At 51.3% G+C, this 14,108-nt stretch overlaps 1 protein-coding gene across 2 annotated transcripts; it reads right to left on the minus strand.

The window, feature by feature from the left end:
- Positions 1-258: 258 nt before the first annotated feature.
- Positions 259-9,188, minus strand: LOC144277680 (E3 ubiquitin-protein ligase TRIM58-like). 2 transcript variants are annotated; one of them, XM_077838619.1, is made up of 6 exons: positions 8,721-9,188; positions 7,126-7,221; positions 4,575-4,805; positions 2,077-2,099; positions 1,872-1,972; positions 259-425 (listed from the first exon to the last, which is right to left on the minus strand). In XM_077838619.1, the coding sequence occupies exons 1-6, from the start codon at positions 9,147-9,149 to the stop codon at positions 331-333; spliced, it is 975 nt and encodes a 324-aa protein (XP_077694745.1). In that variant the 5' UTR covers positions 9,150-9,188; the 3' UTR covers positions 259-330. The 2 variants fall into 2 exon arrangements, with proteins under 2 accessions (XP_077694745.1, XP_077694746.1); XM_077838620.1 differs by lacking the exon at positions 2,077-2,099.
- Positions 9,189-14,108: the final 4,920 nt, after the last annotated feature.

A 14,108-nucleotide genomic window follows, 5' to 3' on the forward strand; every position in this document is an offset into this window, starting at 1 on the left:
ACCAGTCATGATTTTATAGACCTCTATCATATCTCCCCTTAGTCGTCTCTTTTCCAAGCTGAAAAGTCCCAGTCTTATTAATCACTCCTCATAGGCAATGAAGGGTTCATTCCACCCAAACCATCTTTGTTGGGTAGGAAGAGTAGATAGGAAATGCACTTTTCAGAAGTGCACTGGGGCACTTGTCAGGCCATCGACATGGTCACAAAAGCAATTAAAGGTCTGCCTCTTCTGGAAGCAGAGAACACAACCACACTGTTTATACAAAGGGAGATTTTATTTCTCAGTTTGGACACTAAGAACATGTCTAAAACAGCCCAATGATTTCAGTCAGACCAAAGCATTCCAGTCCCCAGGAGACTCCATTGTTGTGGGCCACAGGCAGAGAAGAGAAGAGACCGAGGTGCTGCCAATGCCCAAGGTCCCTGCCAGGGCAGGAAATTAATTAGGTAGGATCTGCCCAGATGATCCCAGCAGGTGATCCCTGCTCCCTGCTGCAGAGGAAGGGGAACACCTGCCCCACCCATCAGGTATCTGCCAGTCTGATGTGGGCAAAATCCTCCTCAATCCCAAATTGCCAAATCGTGACTCTGAGCATGTGAGAATGACCCACCAGCCGGGCATCTACACAGGGGATTCCACACAGCACAGCTGGATTGGTTTCTGGGCAGGAGGGCTGCACTGGGCAGTGAGGGGTCTGCACCTGGGACCTCAGCTACTGTACAAAGGACACTGTTGCGCCTCCTGGCTCCGGTAGGGGCTAATCAGCCCTATGTCTCCTGGGCTTAGGAGCTTCTTCTCTGAAAATCCCTGGCTGAGGTAGGTGGGGGAACCCAGATTGGCCCTGGATCCAGGCAAATCATGATGGTTTTGCTCTGGATTTGGGGCTCTGTCCAAGCATAAAACTGCAGGCAGATCTAGGAGATGCACACAGGCCCTGCGAGCAGAGCTGATGAGCTACACATCTGTCTAATACACACACACACACACACACACTCATATATGCAGTCACACCCACAAGCACACATGCTCTCTCTCTCACACACACACACACACTTCTGTGCTTGGCACTTGTGGTTCTTCTCTGGCCCTGTATTTCCTCCCCGGGCCTCTGCCCCTTTCATCAACACACTAAATAAACCTGCACCTGAGCATTTTGTTCTGGGGGCTCAAGCCTTTGACCCAGAGACCCATGTGCAGGGGTGAAAGTAAGGTGGTAGGGCAGGTACGGCACACCGGTAAAAAGTGACTGCCGGTACCAGCCCTTACAGCTGACTTTAAAGCGCTGCCATGGCACCACTTTAACGGACCCTGCTTAAAGCGCTGCCATGGCAGCGCTTTAACGTTGCTGCCCCTTTTGTGCCCCCATTGGCGTCCCCTTTTGCGTCCCCCCCATCAGGACTGCCAACGGGGGGGGGCACAAAAGGGGCAGCGACGTTAAAGCGCTGCTGCGGCAAAGGACCCTGCTTAAAGCGCTGCCGTGGCAACACTTTAATGTCGTCTCCCCTTTTCCATCCCCCTGGGCCACCGACGGCGGGGGGGGGGGCACAAAAGGAGCAGCCGCCCTGGGGCTGGCGATTTAAAAGGGTCCAGGCTCCACATCAGTGACCGGAGCCCCGGGCAGCGCAGGACAGGCAGCGCAGATGGGCTGGGGGATGCTGAGCCCCAGGCCCACCCCTTCTGCCCAAGGCCCCAGCCGTTCTGGTGGGGGCTGAAGCCACGCCCCCCCCGTAATGGTAAGAGATCAATTTTACTTTCACCCCTGTCCATGAACCCCAAATCACACAGCCCCCTGAGCTCCCCTGCATTCCCTTCCCATAGACTGCCATGCCCAGCTCCTGATTGCCCCCTTTGTATCTGCCCTCCTTTACCTCCGTATTTCTGCAGTGTTTCCATCACCCTGGGGACCTCATAGGAATCCTGTAGCTCCGTGTGAACGGCCTCTGGCTCCTGAAGCTTCACACTGTGGCTCCTAAGGAGAAGACGTTAGCTATTTAGCATACAACAGCCAGCCGTAGGGCCCATCTATGATGCCTCTAACAGGAACACAATGGGGACCTGAAATGTCTCTCCTACCTGATCAACGTGCTTTTCACATCCTAAAGGGAGAGAAAACACAAAGCAATTAAAGGTCTGCCTCTTAGTGAGGATTTTCCATGCCAAGCCAGATCTTTGCCCAGCCAGTCCAGCATCCTGCCTCCTCCAGATTCATCTCTCTCTCTCACTCTTCCAGCCTTTGCAGCCCAAGGAAGCCCATGGCTAAGGACTTCCCTAATGTACAGGGCCTGGGACCCAGATCCTCCATGGTATTTAGGCGCCTAACTCCCACTGATTTCAATACCTTAAATATCTTGGAAAATCTGGGCCTGGGAACATAAAGAAGAAGCTCGACTTTCATTTTTTAAAACGTTCAGTTTCTTCTTCTCTTGCAAAGAGCCTTGGAAATGTACCTGGTAGAAAACAGCCACCAGGGGATGGATGGTGAGTGGTCGGGGTACCAGCCTTGGGCTCAGGAAATTGAAGTTCAGTTTCTGGCTCAGCCATTCACTGCTTGGGTGAGTCACTGAGTCTCTCTGGCCCTCAGTGTCTGTACAATGGGGATAACAGCACTGCCTTATTCACAGGGTGTGTGAGGATAAATGCATTGAAGACTGTGAGGTTCTGACACCAGGGCAGCCAGATAAGTGCCACTGAGAGAGAGGGCTCTTAACTGCAGTGTGAAGCACCAACTGCAGCAACCCAGCTCCCAGCCCTGTCTTGCACAGCACTGTGCCTTGCTGTGGCCTCAGCAGATCATGCCTTTCTGAAACTGGACTTAATCAGGAGGTATGGGGGGCGGTCTCCAGCGAGCACAGAAAGAGTCTCGGGAGTCTCAGGATTTCCAATGGTATTGCTGGAACACAAAGTGTTACTGATCCTCCCAACCAATGGTCTCATTGAGTCACTCCGATTCTAAGCAAGCAGGAAGGTCCCTTGGGACTGGCAGCTGGCTGGCTTGAAGTAGCTGAAAACGGCCCATGAGACCGGGGGTGTTACTGAAAATTAAACGTTCTTAGACCCACAGAGGTCACAGCCAGGAGGTACCATTCTGACCATCCAGCATCGCCCAGGTCAGAGGCTCCCCACAGTGACCCCAAAGCATAGGCACCGACTCCATGGGTGCTCCGGGGCTGGAGCACCCATGGGGAAAAATTAGTGGGTGCTCCGCACCCACCGGCAGCCAAGCTCCCCTCCGCCCTGCCCCACTTCCTCCTCCGCCTACTCCCCTGAGCGCACTGCGTCCCCGTTCCTCAACCTACCTCCCAGCACTTCCCATCCAGCTGCCACCAAACAGCTGTTTGGCCGCTCTGTGGGGGGAGAGGAGGAGTGAGAACGTGGTGCGCTCAGGGAAGGAGGCAGGGAAGAAGCAGGGCCAGGGCAGGGATTTGGGGAAGTAGTCGGAATAGGGGCAGGGAGGGGGTGGAGTTGGGGCAGGGACTTCGGGGAAGGAGTTGGAATGGGGGCGGGGCAGAGGCGGGGCCTCATGGAAGGGGTGGAGTCGGGGTGGGGCTGGGGGCAGAGGGGGGTTGAGCACCCACCGGCAGGAGCAGAAGTCAGCACCTATGCCCCAAAAGGGCCTTGGGAGGCTGCTCCAGTGGCTGCTCCCCTTCCCTGTTACAAACCTCCCCCCAGTGAGTGGGCAGCCAGGCGTCAGGAAGCACTGGGAGGGAGGGGGAGGAGCAGGGACACGGCGCACTTGGGAGAGAGGGAGGAGGTGGGGCGAGGGGAGCTTGGCTGCCGGTGGGTGCTGAGCACCTGCTAATTTTTACCCTGTGAGTACTCCAGCCCCGCAGCACCCATGGAGTCGGCGCCTATGCCAAACATGACTGCTGTAATCACCTAAGACTGAACTGGGGAAGAAATGACTGAACCCAGGTTAGCGGGTGTCTGGCCTGTGAAAGAAATACCTGGAGTTTTAAGATGAAAGCAAGAGCAGCTTGCCTTCAAGAACCTCTGCAATCTGCCTAAAACAACCTTTAGGGTGAGAATTTGCTAGTTAAAACCAGTTTCTTTAGTATATTAAACTTAGCTTGTGTGTTGGTTTCATTTGTTAGGTAATCTGCTTTGATCTGTTTGCTATCCCTTATAATCACTTAATAAACTCGTTTTTATTTTATTTTATTTTCTCTAAAACCAGTTTGTGGAATTCATAACTGGGGTGGGGGGCAAAAAGCTGTGCATATCTTACTCCACATTGCGGGAGGGAGCTGATTTCAATGAGCTTACGCTGTACAGTTCTCTGTGCAGCGCAAGATGATACAATTTTGGGTCTACACTCCAGAGGCGGTGTACATTTGAGTGCTGGGCAATTCCTTAGCTGAGCGTCCCAGGCAGAGCAGATCTCAGCATCTGGGTGAATATAACCGCCGCTGGGTGTGTTCCTACCTGTGTGTGTGCTGGAAGGGGGCTTGAGAGCCTGTCACAGCAGCACAGAGTAAGGGGAACCCAAGCTGGTGGGACAGGCGGGCTCAGTGGTATCCCAGTCCCATATGGCACCCGGAGGAAGCTCATCACACCATGAGAGGGGCTCTCACCTTGAGCAGGTCAGTGGCTGGCTGCTGGCACTTCTGCTCGATCTCCGTTATCAGCTGGGCCAGGCTAGAGCTCTGCTCTACCAGGAACGCTGCATTCCCCCGAAGCTTCTGCAGAGTCTCCTCCTCCTCCTCCTCCAGCCTGCACACAAGCAGCTGCTCTTCCTCTTCTAGAGCCCGATGGCGCTTGGCAAACTCAGCTACAATGAGCTTTTTCTGCGCCCTCACCTTCTCCTGCAGGGGCAGAAACCATGTGAGGGAGGAAGGAACCCCAGTGGGGTAAGGCCAAATTTGACAACAGGACAGTTTACTGAGGGTTATGGGGTAGTAGGTAGTAGGCTGGTGGGCTGTTTACTGGGGGGATCTAGAGGAGGTGGGTTGGGCCTCACAGGCTGTTTCCTGGGGATCTGTAGGTGGTGGGTTGGGCACAGGCCATTTACTGGCGGTCTAAAGGTTGTGGGTTGGGAACCATGGCCCATTTGCTGGGGGTTTAAAGGAGAAGGGTTGGGCCCTGTGGGATCTTTTATGCCAGGGGTGGCCAAACTGTGGTTCATGAGCCGCATGTGGCTCTTTTAGCATTAAAGTGTGGCTCACAGAGCCTCCCCACATTCCCCCCCCACCATTCTCCACCTACCAGACTTCAGCGGGGAGCTTGGAACCTCTGCCTTGCAGTGGGGTGGTGGGGTACAGGTTTCTGCACAGCAGGGACGGGGGTCTCAGGGCTTCAGCAGGAGTGGGGCTGAAGCCCCAAACCCCAGCAGGCACCTCCTGTGGGGCTGAAGCCCCGAGCACCGGGCCCCAGCTCTTGAACTTCTGAAGATTGTCGTATGTGGGTCAGAGGGCCGGTAAGTTTGGCCACCCCTGTTTCATGCTATAATAATATGCTCCTAGCACACTGTAACAAACTGCCCCTTTGTCCCTGCTATTGTCCCCCTTGCCCCTAGGGTGCCCCCCCATTCATTCTGTCATCCCCACTTGTCCCTGCCATCATGCCACCATGCCCCTTAGCCTCAACCCTCCCCACCCTCTATTCTTGAGCTATTAATGGCACTGGTGGAAATTGTTTGTGCTAGAGGTTTTCCCACAGAAAATGGCTGTTTGGTCAGCTCCAGTGGGTGAGGCTACACAGGCAGCGGGCAGGAATGGCTCCTGCTCGGCACACAGTTCCTGCTGTTCCAGCTCTGGGCACACAGACTCCTATGGGCTCATCTGCACTGGCATGCCACCTCGGCCCCACAGCAGGGCAGGAGGGAATGCCAGCCAAAGGATAATGGAGCACAGTGATTGCACAGCCACGAGCTCCGCAGCCTGATGAACCAGCCAGAGGTAAGGTCCACTCTACATGGGCAGGGGCAGTGCACATCCCCCTGCGCCCCGCCTTCCCCCACACACACATTATGTAACCTGTGGGCGGGATTGAAAGGTTGAGATCTACCCTCCCTTGTTTGTTTGCCAACAAGATGCCAATTGATGTCAGTTGCAGGTGTGGGTATTTTTGTGTCGTGGACATTTGTCTGCTGGCAAGTGGACTGAGAACCGCCCCAAACTCAGTCCATGAGTCACTAGAGAGATCATCAGCCAGCAACAACTTTCAGTCACTGCTGGATTGGACCTGGAAAGGGGTGAAAGACTCCATATCCTATCATCAGCCCTTGAGCCATGCAGTCCCCACTACAGTGTGCCATGGGCTCTACAAAGCCCCTCCCAGCTATGTGTAACTAATGGGCTGGCTCTGGCTAAGCCTATCCGGCTGGCCTGGTGCAGCAGTACTTTGGTTCCATGCCATGCCAACAGGGCCAGGAACGCCTCAGAAACGCCATGGCAGGGAGTCAGACTGAGCCATGCACCACGAAGCTGGGCCCTGCCCCCCCTCGGACGGAGCAGAGCTGGGAGCAAGCCCAGTACAAGAGCTGCTCAGACTCTGCGGTGACACAGCACTTCCTGGTCCCTCGGATTGTGCAATGGGCAGGGCTTGCACAACTGCCTGGGCAGGACAGTTTGAAAGTGACTCAATCAGTTTCCAGGATACTGGGGAAACAGATTCATTTGCAAAATGTGGGGGGCTCCAACTATTAACAGAGCTGGGTTTGGGGGACACACACATTCCAAGCAGGCCTCACACCTTGCCAGAGGGGCCCATTATGATAAACTGTTGTGATTGAGGTAAGCTGGCCTCAGGCTGGCAGCAGAGGCTGAGGAGTGTGACTGTGATGTCATTCTGCTGTATGCTCTTCTCCTGGGAACAATGCAGCAACGGTGCCCTCCCCCGCTCTGCCAGACTTATGTCATAGTCCCCTCTGGAGGGAATTTTCCACTCGTGTCCCACCGGGATGCTCCATTATAGTCTCGGGGCCTGATTCTGATCTCAGTTACACAGGGAAAAATCAGGAGCCACTGGAGTTAAATTGAAGTAAAACCAATGTGAGCAAAAAATCAGGTACTCAGTGTGAATGTCCCCCCTTAGCAAATGTGCCAGACCCTCATGCTATTGCTTGGGGCACCCAGTCCCATGGCACAGGGGAGGCTGTGGTGGGATCACACTCACGACACCTGCCTTCCACTGGGTGGTTTTCTTCCCCTCTTGGGCCTGGAGCTTTGAAATCTCTCCCATCACTTGTCTCAAAAGATCCAGAGCTTCCTGCAGTTTCATCTGTGGGGAGAAAATGGGGCTGAATCCTCCCAGTGCCCACTTAGAATTATAGAATCATAGAATATCAGGGTTGGAAGAGACCTCAGGGAGTCATCTAGTCCAACCCTCTGCTCTAAGCAGGACCAACCCCAACTAAATCATCCTAGCCAGGGCTTTGTCAAGCCGGGCCTTGGAGATTCCACCACCTCCCTAGGCAATCCATTCCACTGGGGGGCTCAAAGAAGGATTCCGAAATGGGGCTCCAATGGCTACAGAGAACCGCTCCTCGACCTGTGGAGCATTGGGTAAGGGCATGGGTCCCTCACAGCATCCTTCACTCCCATAGCGACCATTGAACTAGTCAGGGGAAGAAGCAGAGAGGCTGGCACCCCAGGGCTGTCACAGGTGACTGGGCAGGGGTCCTGCTCCCCTCTTCTCGGCAGTTATCCATTCCAAAACAAGGGCTCAGGCTTGGCTCCAGGGGACAGTGGTGAGTGCACCCCCACCTAGGGTCTGACTCTGCCCGGGGGGGCAGCAGTGAGGGGTCAGCTAGATGGGGCCTGGCTCTGGGTTGGGAGGCAGCAGTGAAGGGTCAGATAGACGGGGCTCCCCGCCAGGGGGCAGCAGTGAGGCGGAGGCCAGACAGGACTCACCTCCAGGTAGCAGTGGTGAGGGGGAGGCCAGATGAGCCCCGTCTCCAGGGAGGGAGTCATAGGTGCTGGAACTGCGGGTGCTGGGGTGCGGCAGCACCCCTGGCTTAAAGTGGTTTCCATTTTATACAGGGTTTACAGTGTGGCTCAATGACTCACTATACAAATTGTTCCAGCACCACAGTGAGGGGGAAGATAAACAATGCTTGTCTCCGGTGATCAGTGGTGAGGGGGTGGCTAGACGGGGCTCGCCTCCAGGGAGTGGTAGTGAGGGGGTGGCTAGACAGGGCTCGCCTCCAGGGGGCGGCGGTGAGGGGGAAGCCAGGTGGAGCTCATCTCTGGAGGGCAGCAGTGAGGGGGAGGCCAGAGCCTGGCTTCACAAGGCAGTGGTAAGGGGGCAGACAGCCAGTGCCCAGCTCTGTGGCAGCAGTGGTGAGGGGCCCAGCTCCAGGGCCAGTAGCAGTGTAGAACCATGTCCTCCATCAGTTTGTTCACATGCTCTTGGGCTGGGTGCCCAACCTGCTCAAGCAGGGGGTGGGGTCGCAGCCTGGGAAGCTCTGTGTTGGGGAGAGAGCCCCTCACAGCTGCTCCGTGGATGCCCTCTCTGGCTGAGAGAACTCTGTTCATGGGCTCTGGAGAATGGAGAACTCCATGGCTACAGATGGGATCCCCTAACCAGGGCCCAGGGCTTAGGTCAGAGACAGGCACCTTCCCTGTCTAAAACCCCAGGCAGGAACCACAGTCCAGGCTCCTAAGAGCCCAGAACTCAGGGGACTGGGAATGGGGGTAGAGCACATCCCTGGAGCTTTGCCCAACAGCCCCAACCCCTCTCATGGCTCTGGCTAGTTGGATGCTTGTCACTGCTCCTACCTTGTAGTCCTGGGCAGCCTCCTCGATGGGGATCACAGTGTGGGAGCGGTGCACCCGGGACTTGTCGCACACCAGGCAAATGGCCTCCCCATCATCCTCGCAGAAGAGACGCAGCTTCTTGCCATGCTTCTCACACAGCTTCTCCTTGGGCTCCTTGCCTGGCTGCAGTGCCAACTGCTCAATGCCCTCCACAATGTTCGCCAGCTGCCTGTTGGGCCTAAACGTGGTCTGAAGGAACCCTCCTCTGCACTGAGGGCAGAAGAACACCTCAGTCGTGGAGCCCTCCCACCTCTCGCAATAGTCAGTGATGCACACACAGCAGAAGTTGTGCCCGCAGTCGATGGTCACAGGGTCCCTCAGATACTCCAGGCAGATGGAGCAGGACACTTCATCTTGGAGCTTCTCCATCAGGTTATTTCCTGAGGCCATGGCTGCTGCATTCAGAATATTTCCACTTGCAGGGCTGCCAACCAGTCAGCAACAGGAGTTCCTCCTTCCTTGCTTTCTCTAGCAGGGTTGCAGCAGGAGGGGCTGGAACAGGGAGGGACGGGCACTGGGGAGTGGGGGAGGGACTAGAAGCTGCTGAGCACTGCGGATTTGTTTTTGATTGCAATTTCCCCCTTGGAAGCCCTCAGTGGGTTTTATTGCTGGGAATTTCCTCTCCAGATTCGCAAAGGCATCAGAAGGGAAACAGCTCTGGCAATGCAGGGAGTTTAGGCTTCAATGCTTGTCCAGCTAAGTCAAGAGCAGTTCACCAGCCGGATAGCCGCAAACCAGATTAATGGATTTCTGCCTCACCCCATCCCTGGTGCCCAGCTCTGCTTGGAGTGCTCTGACACTCCTGCTGCTGGTGCGAGGTTAACCTCGCACTAGGGGACTGAACCATCTGGAACCGACCCATGTCAGTGCTCCCACCCCAGCCACACTGGATCAGTTCAAGAACCATTGCAGTTTTGCAACACGTCTGCATAGTTCTGCTCTTAAGCTGTTGCATTATCAACACTCTCTGGATACCTACCCCACAATTACTATTTCAGCTCTCAGACGCAGTGCTTTGTGGGAGATTTTGAAATGCCACTGGTGCATTGTTGGACAGTAGCAGAATGGCCAGTTGAACTCTTTTAGTTTGTCCTCATTCACACTGTTGCTAAAATAGTCCAGACCGAAGCTGATTAGCCTGAATCTGTCCTCTAGACCTGTTAAAAGTGTCATCTACTTCAGCCAGTTCTTAGGGTGCTTGGAGCACTCTCAGTCAGAAAACTAATTCACTAAAAGTAGGTCATGCTGCCTTAAACAGCCTGGAAGCTGGTCTCTACTACAGCACTCACAGGTCGAAAATCAGTTTAGCAGTGCTGTTTTTAAAGTCAGTTAAATGTTTCTTCAGCATACACAGACCCTTAAACTCCAGGCCCTGATATAGAATCACAGAACCATAGGGTTAGAAGGGACCACAAGGGTCATCTTGTCTAAACCCCTGCCAAGATGCAGAATTTAGGTCCATCTTCAAATGGTGGGGTTGAGTAGGCTTCATCTTAGACTACAAAGAACTAAAAAAATCACTTAAGTAGAACTGGTCAAAAAAATTAGATGGGACAGTTTCCCTCTGGAATATGGTGTTTTGACAAAAGCAAAATGTTTCACAGGAACATGCCAATTTCAGCATAGTTTCCAACAGAAGAGTTTTGAAACCATACAAAATGAAAATAGGGTATTTTGTTTTGTTCTGATTTTTTCGTTTAATCTTGTCTTTTATAATATATTAATTTTAATATTAAATTTATTATGCATATATTTAATATATATTAAATCTTTTATATCAGTGTTCTGACATTCTCAAATAAAATTTTTTTGATAGGGATGCTTTGATATTTCAAAATAAAAATATTTCAGAATTTCCAATCTGCTAGATATTTCAAGATTTCAACTTTTTGTCCCTATGCAGGACAAAAATGTAAATTTCAAGATGTCAGAATTTCCCACAGCCTGGAAATTCTGTGTTCTGACCGACTCTAATTTCAAATTACAAATACCCTGGCACCTAATGCTGATGCTACCAGATGAATGGCAGTGTGGCTGTCATAACCAGGCAACTATGCATCTGGTTCATTTTCAATGGGTGCCCGTCCGCACAGTATCTGAGGGCCACGTATCTGAGTGTCATTTTTCCTGTTGGGAGGCAATCTCTCTTCCCTGTTAGCAAGAACCTGACCTTTTTTAAAATTTAATATAAATGTGCACAGGTGTGGGTGAGCAGGGGCTTGTTTACACTAGGAAGTTGTACTGCTTGAGCTTTACTAGTATAGTTAAAGTAGTACAAAGCAGACACAGATCAGTATAAAGTTGCTTTATACCACTAGTATAGCTATTCCAGTACAGGGAGGGAAATAAGCTATATTGATTTAAGGCACTTTTATAAAGATGTAACTGTCTGCAATAGAAGTTTTGCCAGGACAACTATTTTGATAAAAATAAATAAATAAACAGTCCTAACCAAAATCATAGAATCATAGAATATCAGGGTTGGAAGAGACCTCAGGAGGTCATCTAGTCCAACCCCCTGCTCAAAGCAGGACCAACACCAACTAAATCATCCCAGCCAAGGCTTTGTCAAGCCTGACCTTAAAAACCTCTAAGGATGGAGATTCCACCACCTCCCTCGGGAACCCATTCCAGTGCTTCACCACCCGCCTGGTGAAATAGTGTTTCCTAATATCCAACCTAGACCTTCGCCACTGCAATTTGAGACCATCGCTTCTTGTTCTGCCATCTGCCACCACTGAGAACAGCCGAGCTCCATCCTCTTTGGAGCCCCCCTTCAGGTAGTTGAAGGCTGCTATCAACTCCCTCCTCCCCTCCCCCCCCCCGCAGACTAAATAAGCCCAGTTCCCTCAGCCTCTCCTCGTAAGTCAGGTGCCCCAGCCCCCTAATCATTTCCATTGCCCTCTGCTGGACTCTCTCCAATTTGTCCACACCCCTTTTGTAGTGGGGGGACCAAAACTGGATGCAATACTCCAGGTGTGGCCTCACCAGTGCCGAATAGAGGGGAATAATCACTTCCCTCGATCTGCTGGCAATAGTCTTTTCATCCAGTCCATACTTCTTTAACTTGCTGGCAAGAATACTGTGGGAGACCGTATCAAAAGCTTTGCTAAAGTCAAGATATATCATGTCTACCACTTTCCCCATATCCAGTTATCTCCTCATAGAAGACAATCAGGTTGGTCAGGCATGACTTGCCCTTGGTGAATCCATGTTGACTGTTCTGACACACTGACTTTTATACCTTTTTCAATTCTATTTTTAGACACATGGCATCATCCTATTTGTTTCTCTTCTTTTGCTAACTGCCAATTCTGTTTTTAGACTTGCAACCATTATTTATCTGACGGTATTATGATCTGCTGAGTCATTGTTTTTACTACCTTTTTCCTGCCAATTCTATATTTAGCGCTATGTGACCTGCAGCTTCCATCTAATGGTGGAGTGACTCTTGCTTATTCAAAATGGAAGCCAGGGATACAAAATGAAGTCTGGGGACCTCAAAATGGAGTTTCTCTGGTGTCAGTACAACCTTAGTGCAGTTCCATTGTGCATATGTATTATGATACAGACTCACAAGTGTGGCCTTGGGGTCAATTCCCTTCCCCTCACTGCATCAGTTTCCTCCTCCAGAAAACCTACCATGCGGAAGGAGAACATAAGCCCCCACAACCCCCTGTGGGTGTCTGTCCCTGAGAGCCTAAACCAGTTGGGTCATCTGCCCTATCCCCAAAATTATTCTGTCTTTTCCTCACAGGGCCTCTTCCAGTGAGCTCATTGTGGCTCTTTCCTGGCCCTTAACAGATTGGACCAAGTCTGAACTCCCTGGGATCTCAGTCCAGGCTCAGCACAGGCTGTCCTTATATCTCCCAGAAGGCCTGGTTCCTAATCACATGCTGTCAAGGTTCCTCCCCGACTCTGAACTCTAGGGTACAGATGTGGGGACCTGCATGAAAAACCTCCTAAGCTTATCTTTACCATCTTAGGTCAAAACTTCCCCAAGGTACAAAATATTCCACCTTTTGTCCTTGGATTGGCCGCTACCACCACCAAACTAATACTGGTTACTGGGGAAGAGCTGTTTGGACACGTCTTTCCCCCCAAAATACTTCCCAAAACCTTGCACCCCACTTCCTGGACAAGGTTTGGTAAAAAGCCTCACCAATTTGCCTAGGTGACTACAGACCCAGACCCTTGGATCTTAAGAATAATGAACAATCCCCCCAACACTTGCACCCCCCCTTTCCTAGGAAATGTTGGATAAAAAGCCTCACCAATTTGCATAGGAGACCACAGACCCAAACCCTTGGATCTGAGAACAATGAAAAAGCATTCAGTTTTCTTACAAGAAGACTTTTAATAAAAATAGAAGTAAATAGAAATAAAGAAATCCCCCCTGTAAAATCAGGATGGTAGATACCTTACAGAGTAATTAGATTCAAAATATAGAGAACCCCTCTAGGCAAAACCTTAAGTTACAAAAAAGATGCACAGACAGAAGTAGTTATTCTATTCAGCACAGTTCTTTTCTCAGCCATTTAAAGAAATCATAATCTAACACGTACCTAGCTAGATTACTTACTAAAAGTTCTAAGACACCATTCCTGGTCTATCCCCGGCAAAGACAGAATATAGACAGACACACAGACTCTTTGTTTCTCTCCCTCCTCCCAGCTTTTGAACGTATCTTGTCTCCTCATTGGTCATTTTGGTCAGGTGCCAGCGAGGTTACCTTTAGCTTCTTAACCCTTTACAGGTGAGAGGAGCTTTCCCCTGGCCAGGAGGGATTTCAAAGGGGTTTACCCTTCCCTTTATATTTATGACACGTTGCCCCTTGTCAGATGACCCCTACACTCATTCCCTCTTCTTTGAGAGGTGGCTAAACCTTGCAGCGGTGCAGCTGAGCCCCACCTCTGTAAAGAACCACCTCACTCTGTGACAATCTGAAATTATGACCTGTTGGTTTAACATACATTGTTTGCAATCAAAAGTGCTCAGGACACAATGGAAGAAGAAATCCTTTTACTGTATTTAAATTATTCCAACTGCAAGTGAATGACAGAAAATATGTCCAGAATTTTTTCAATAGTAGCAGAAAAATGCCTATATGCATAGATTTTAAGGCCAGAAAAGATGATTATGACCATCTAGTCTGACCTCCTGTATAACACAGGCCGTAGTGGTTCCTCCATCAAGCCCATACCTTCTGATTGAGGCAGAGCACATCTTTTGGACAGATATCCACAGGCATTAGAGCCAATTTGGATAAGAGAAAATCTTTCCACATGGAATTAAGGGAAATGGAGATCAAGAAAAACCTGAAGAGAGGCTGTGACTGACGTTCAAAAA

This window comes from Eretmochelys imbricata, chromosome 20 (assembly GCF_965152235.1).
Source record: "Eretmochelys imbricata isolate rEreImb1 chromosome 20, rEreImb1.hap1, whole genome shotgun sequence".
In the NCBI taxonomy this organism is placed as follows: domain Eukaryota; kingdom Metazoa; phylum Chordata; order Testudines; family Cheloniidae; genus Eretmochelys; species Eretmochelys imbricata.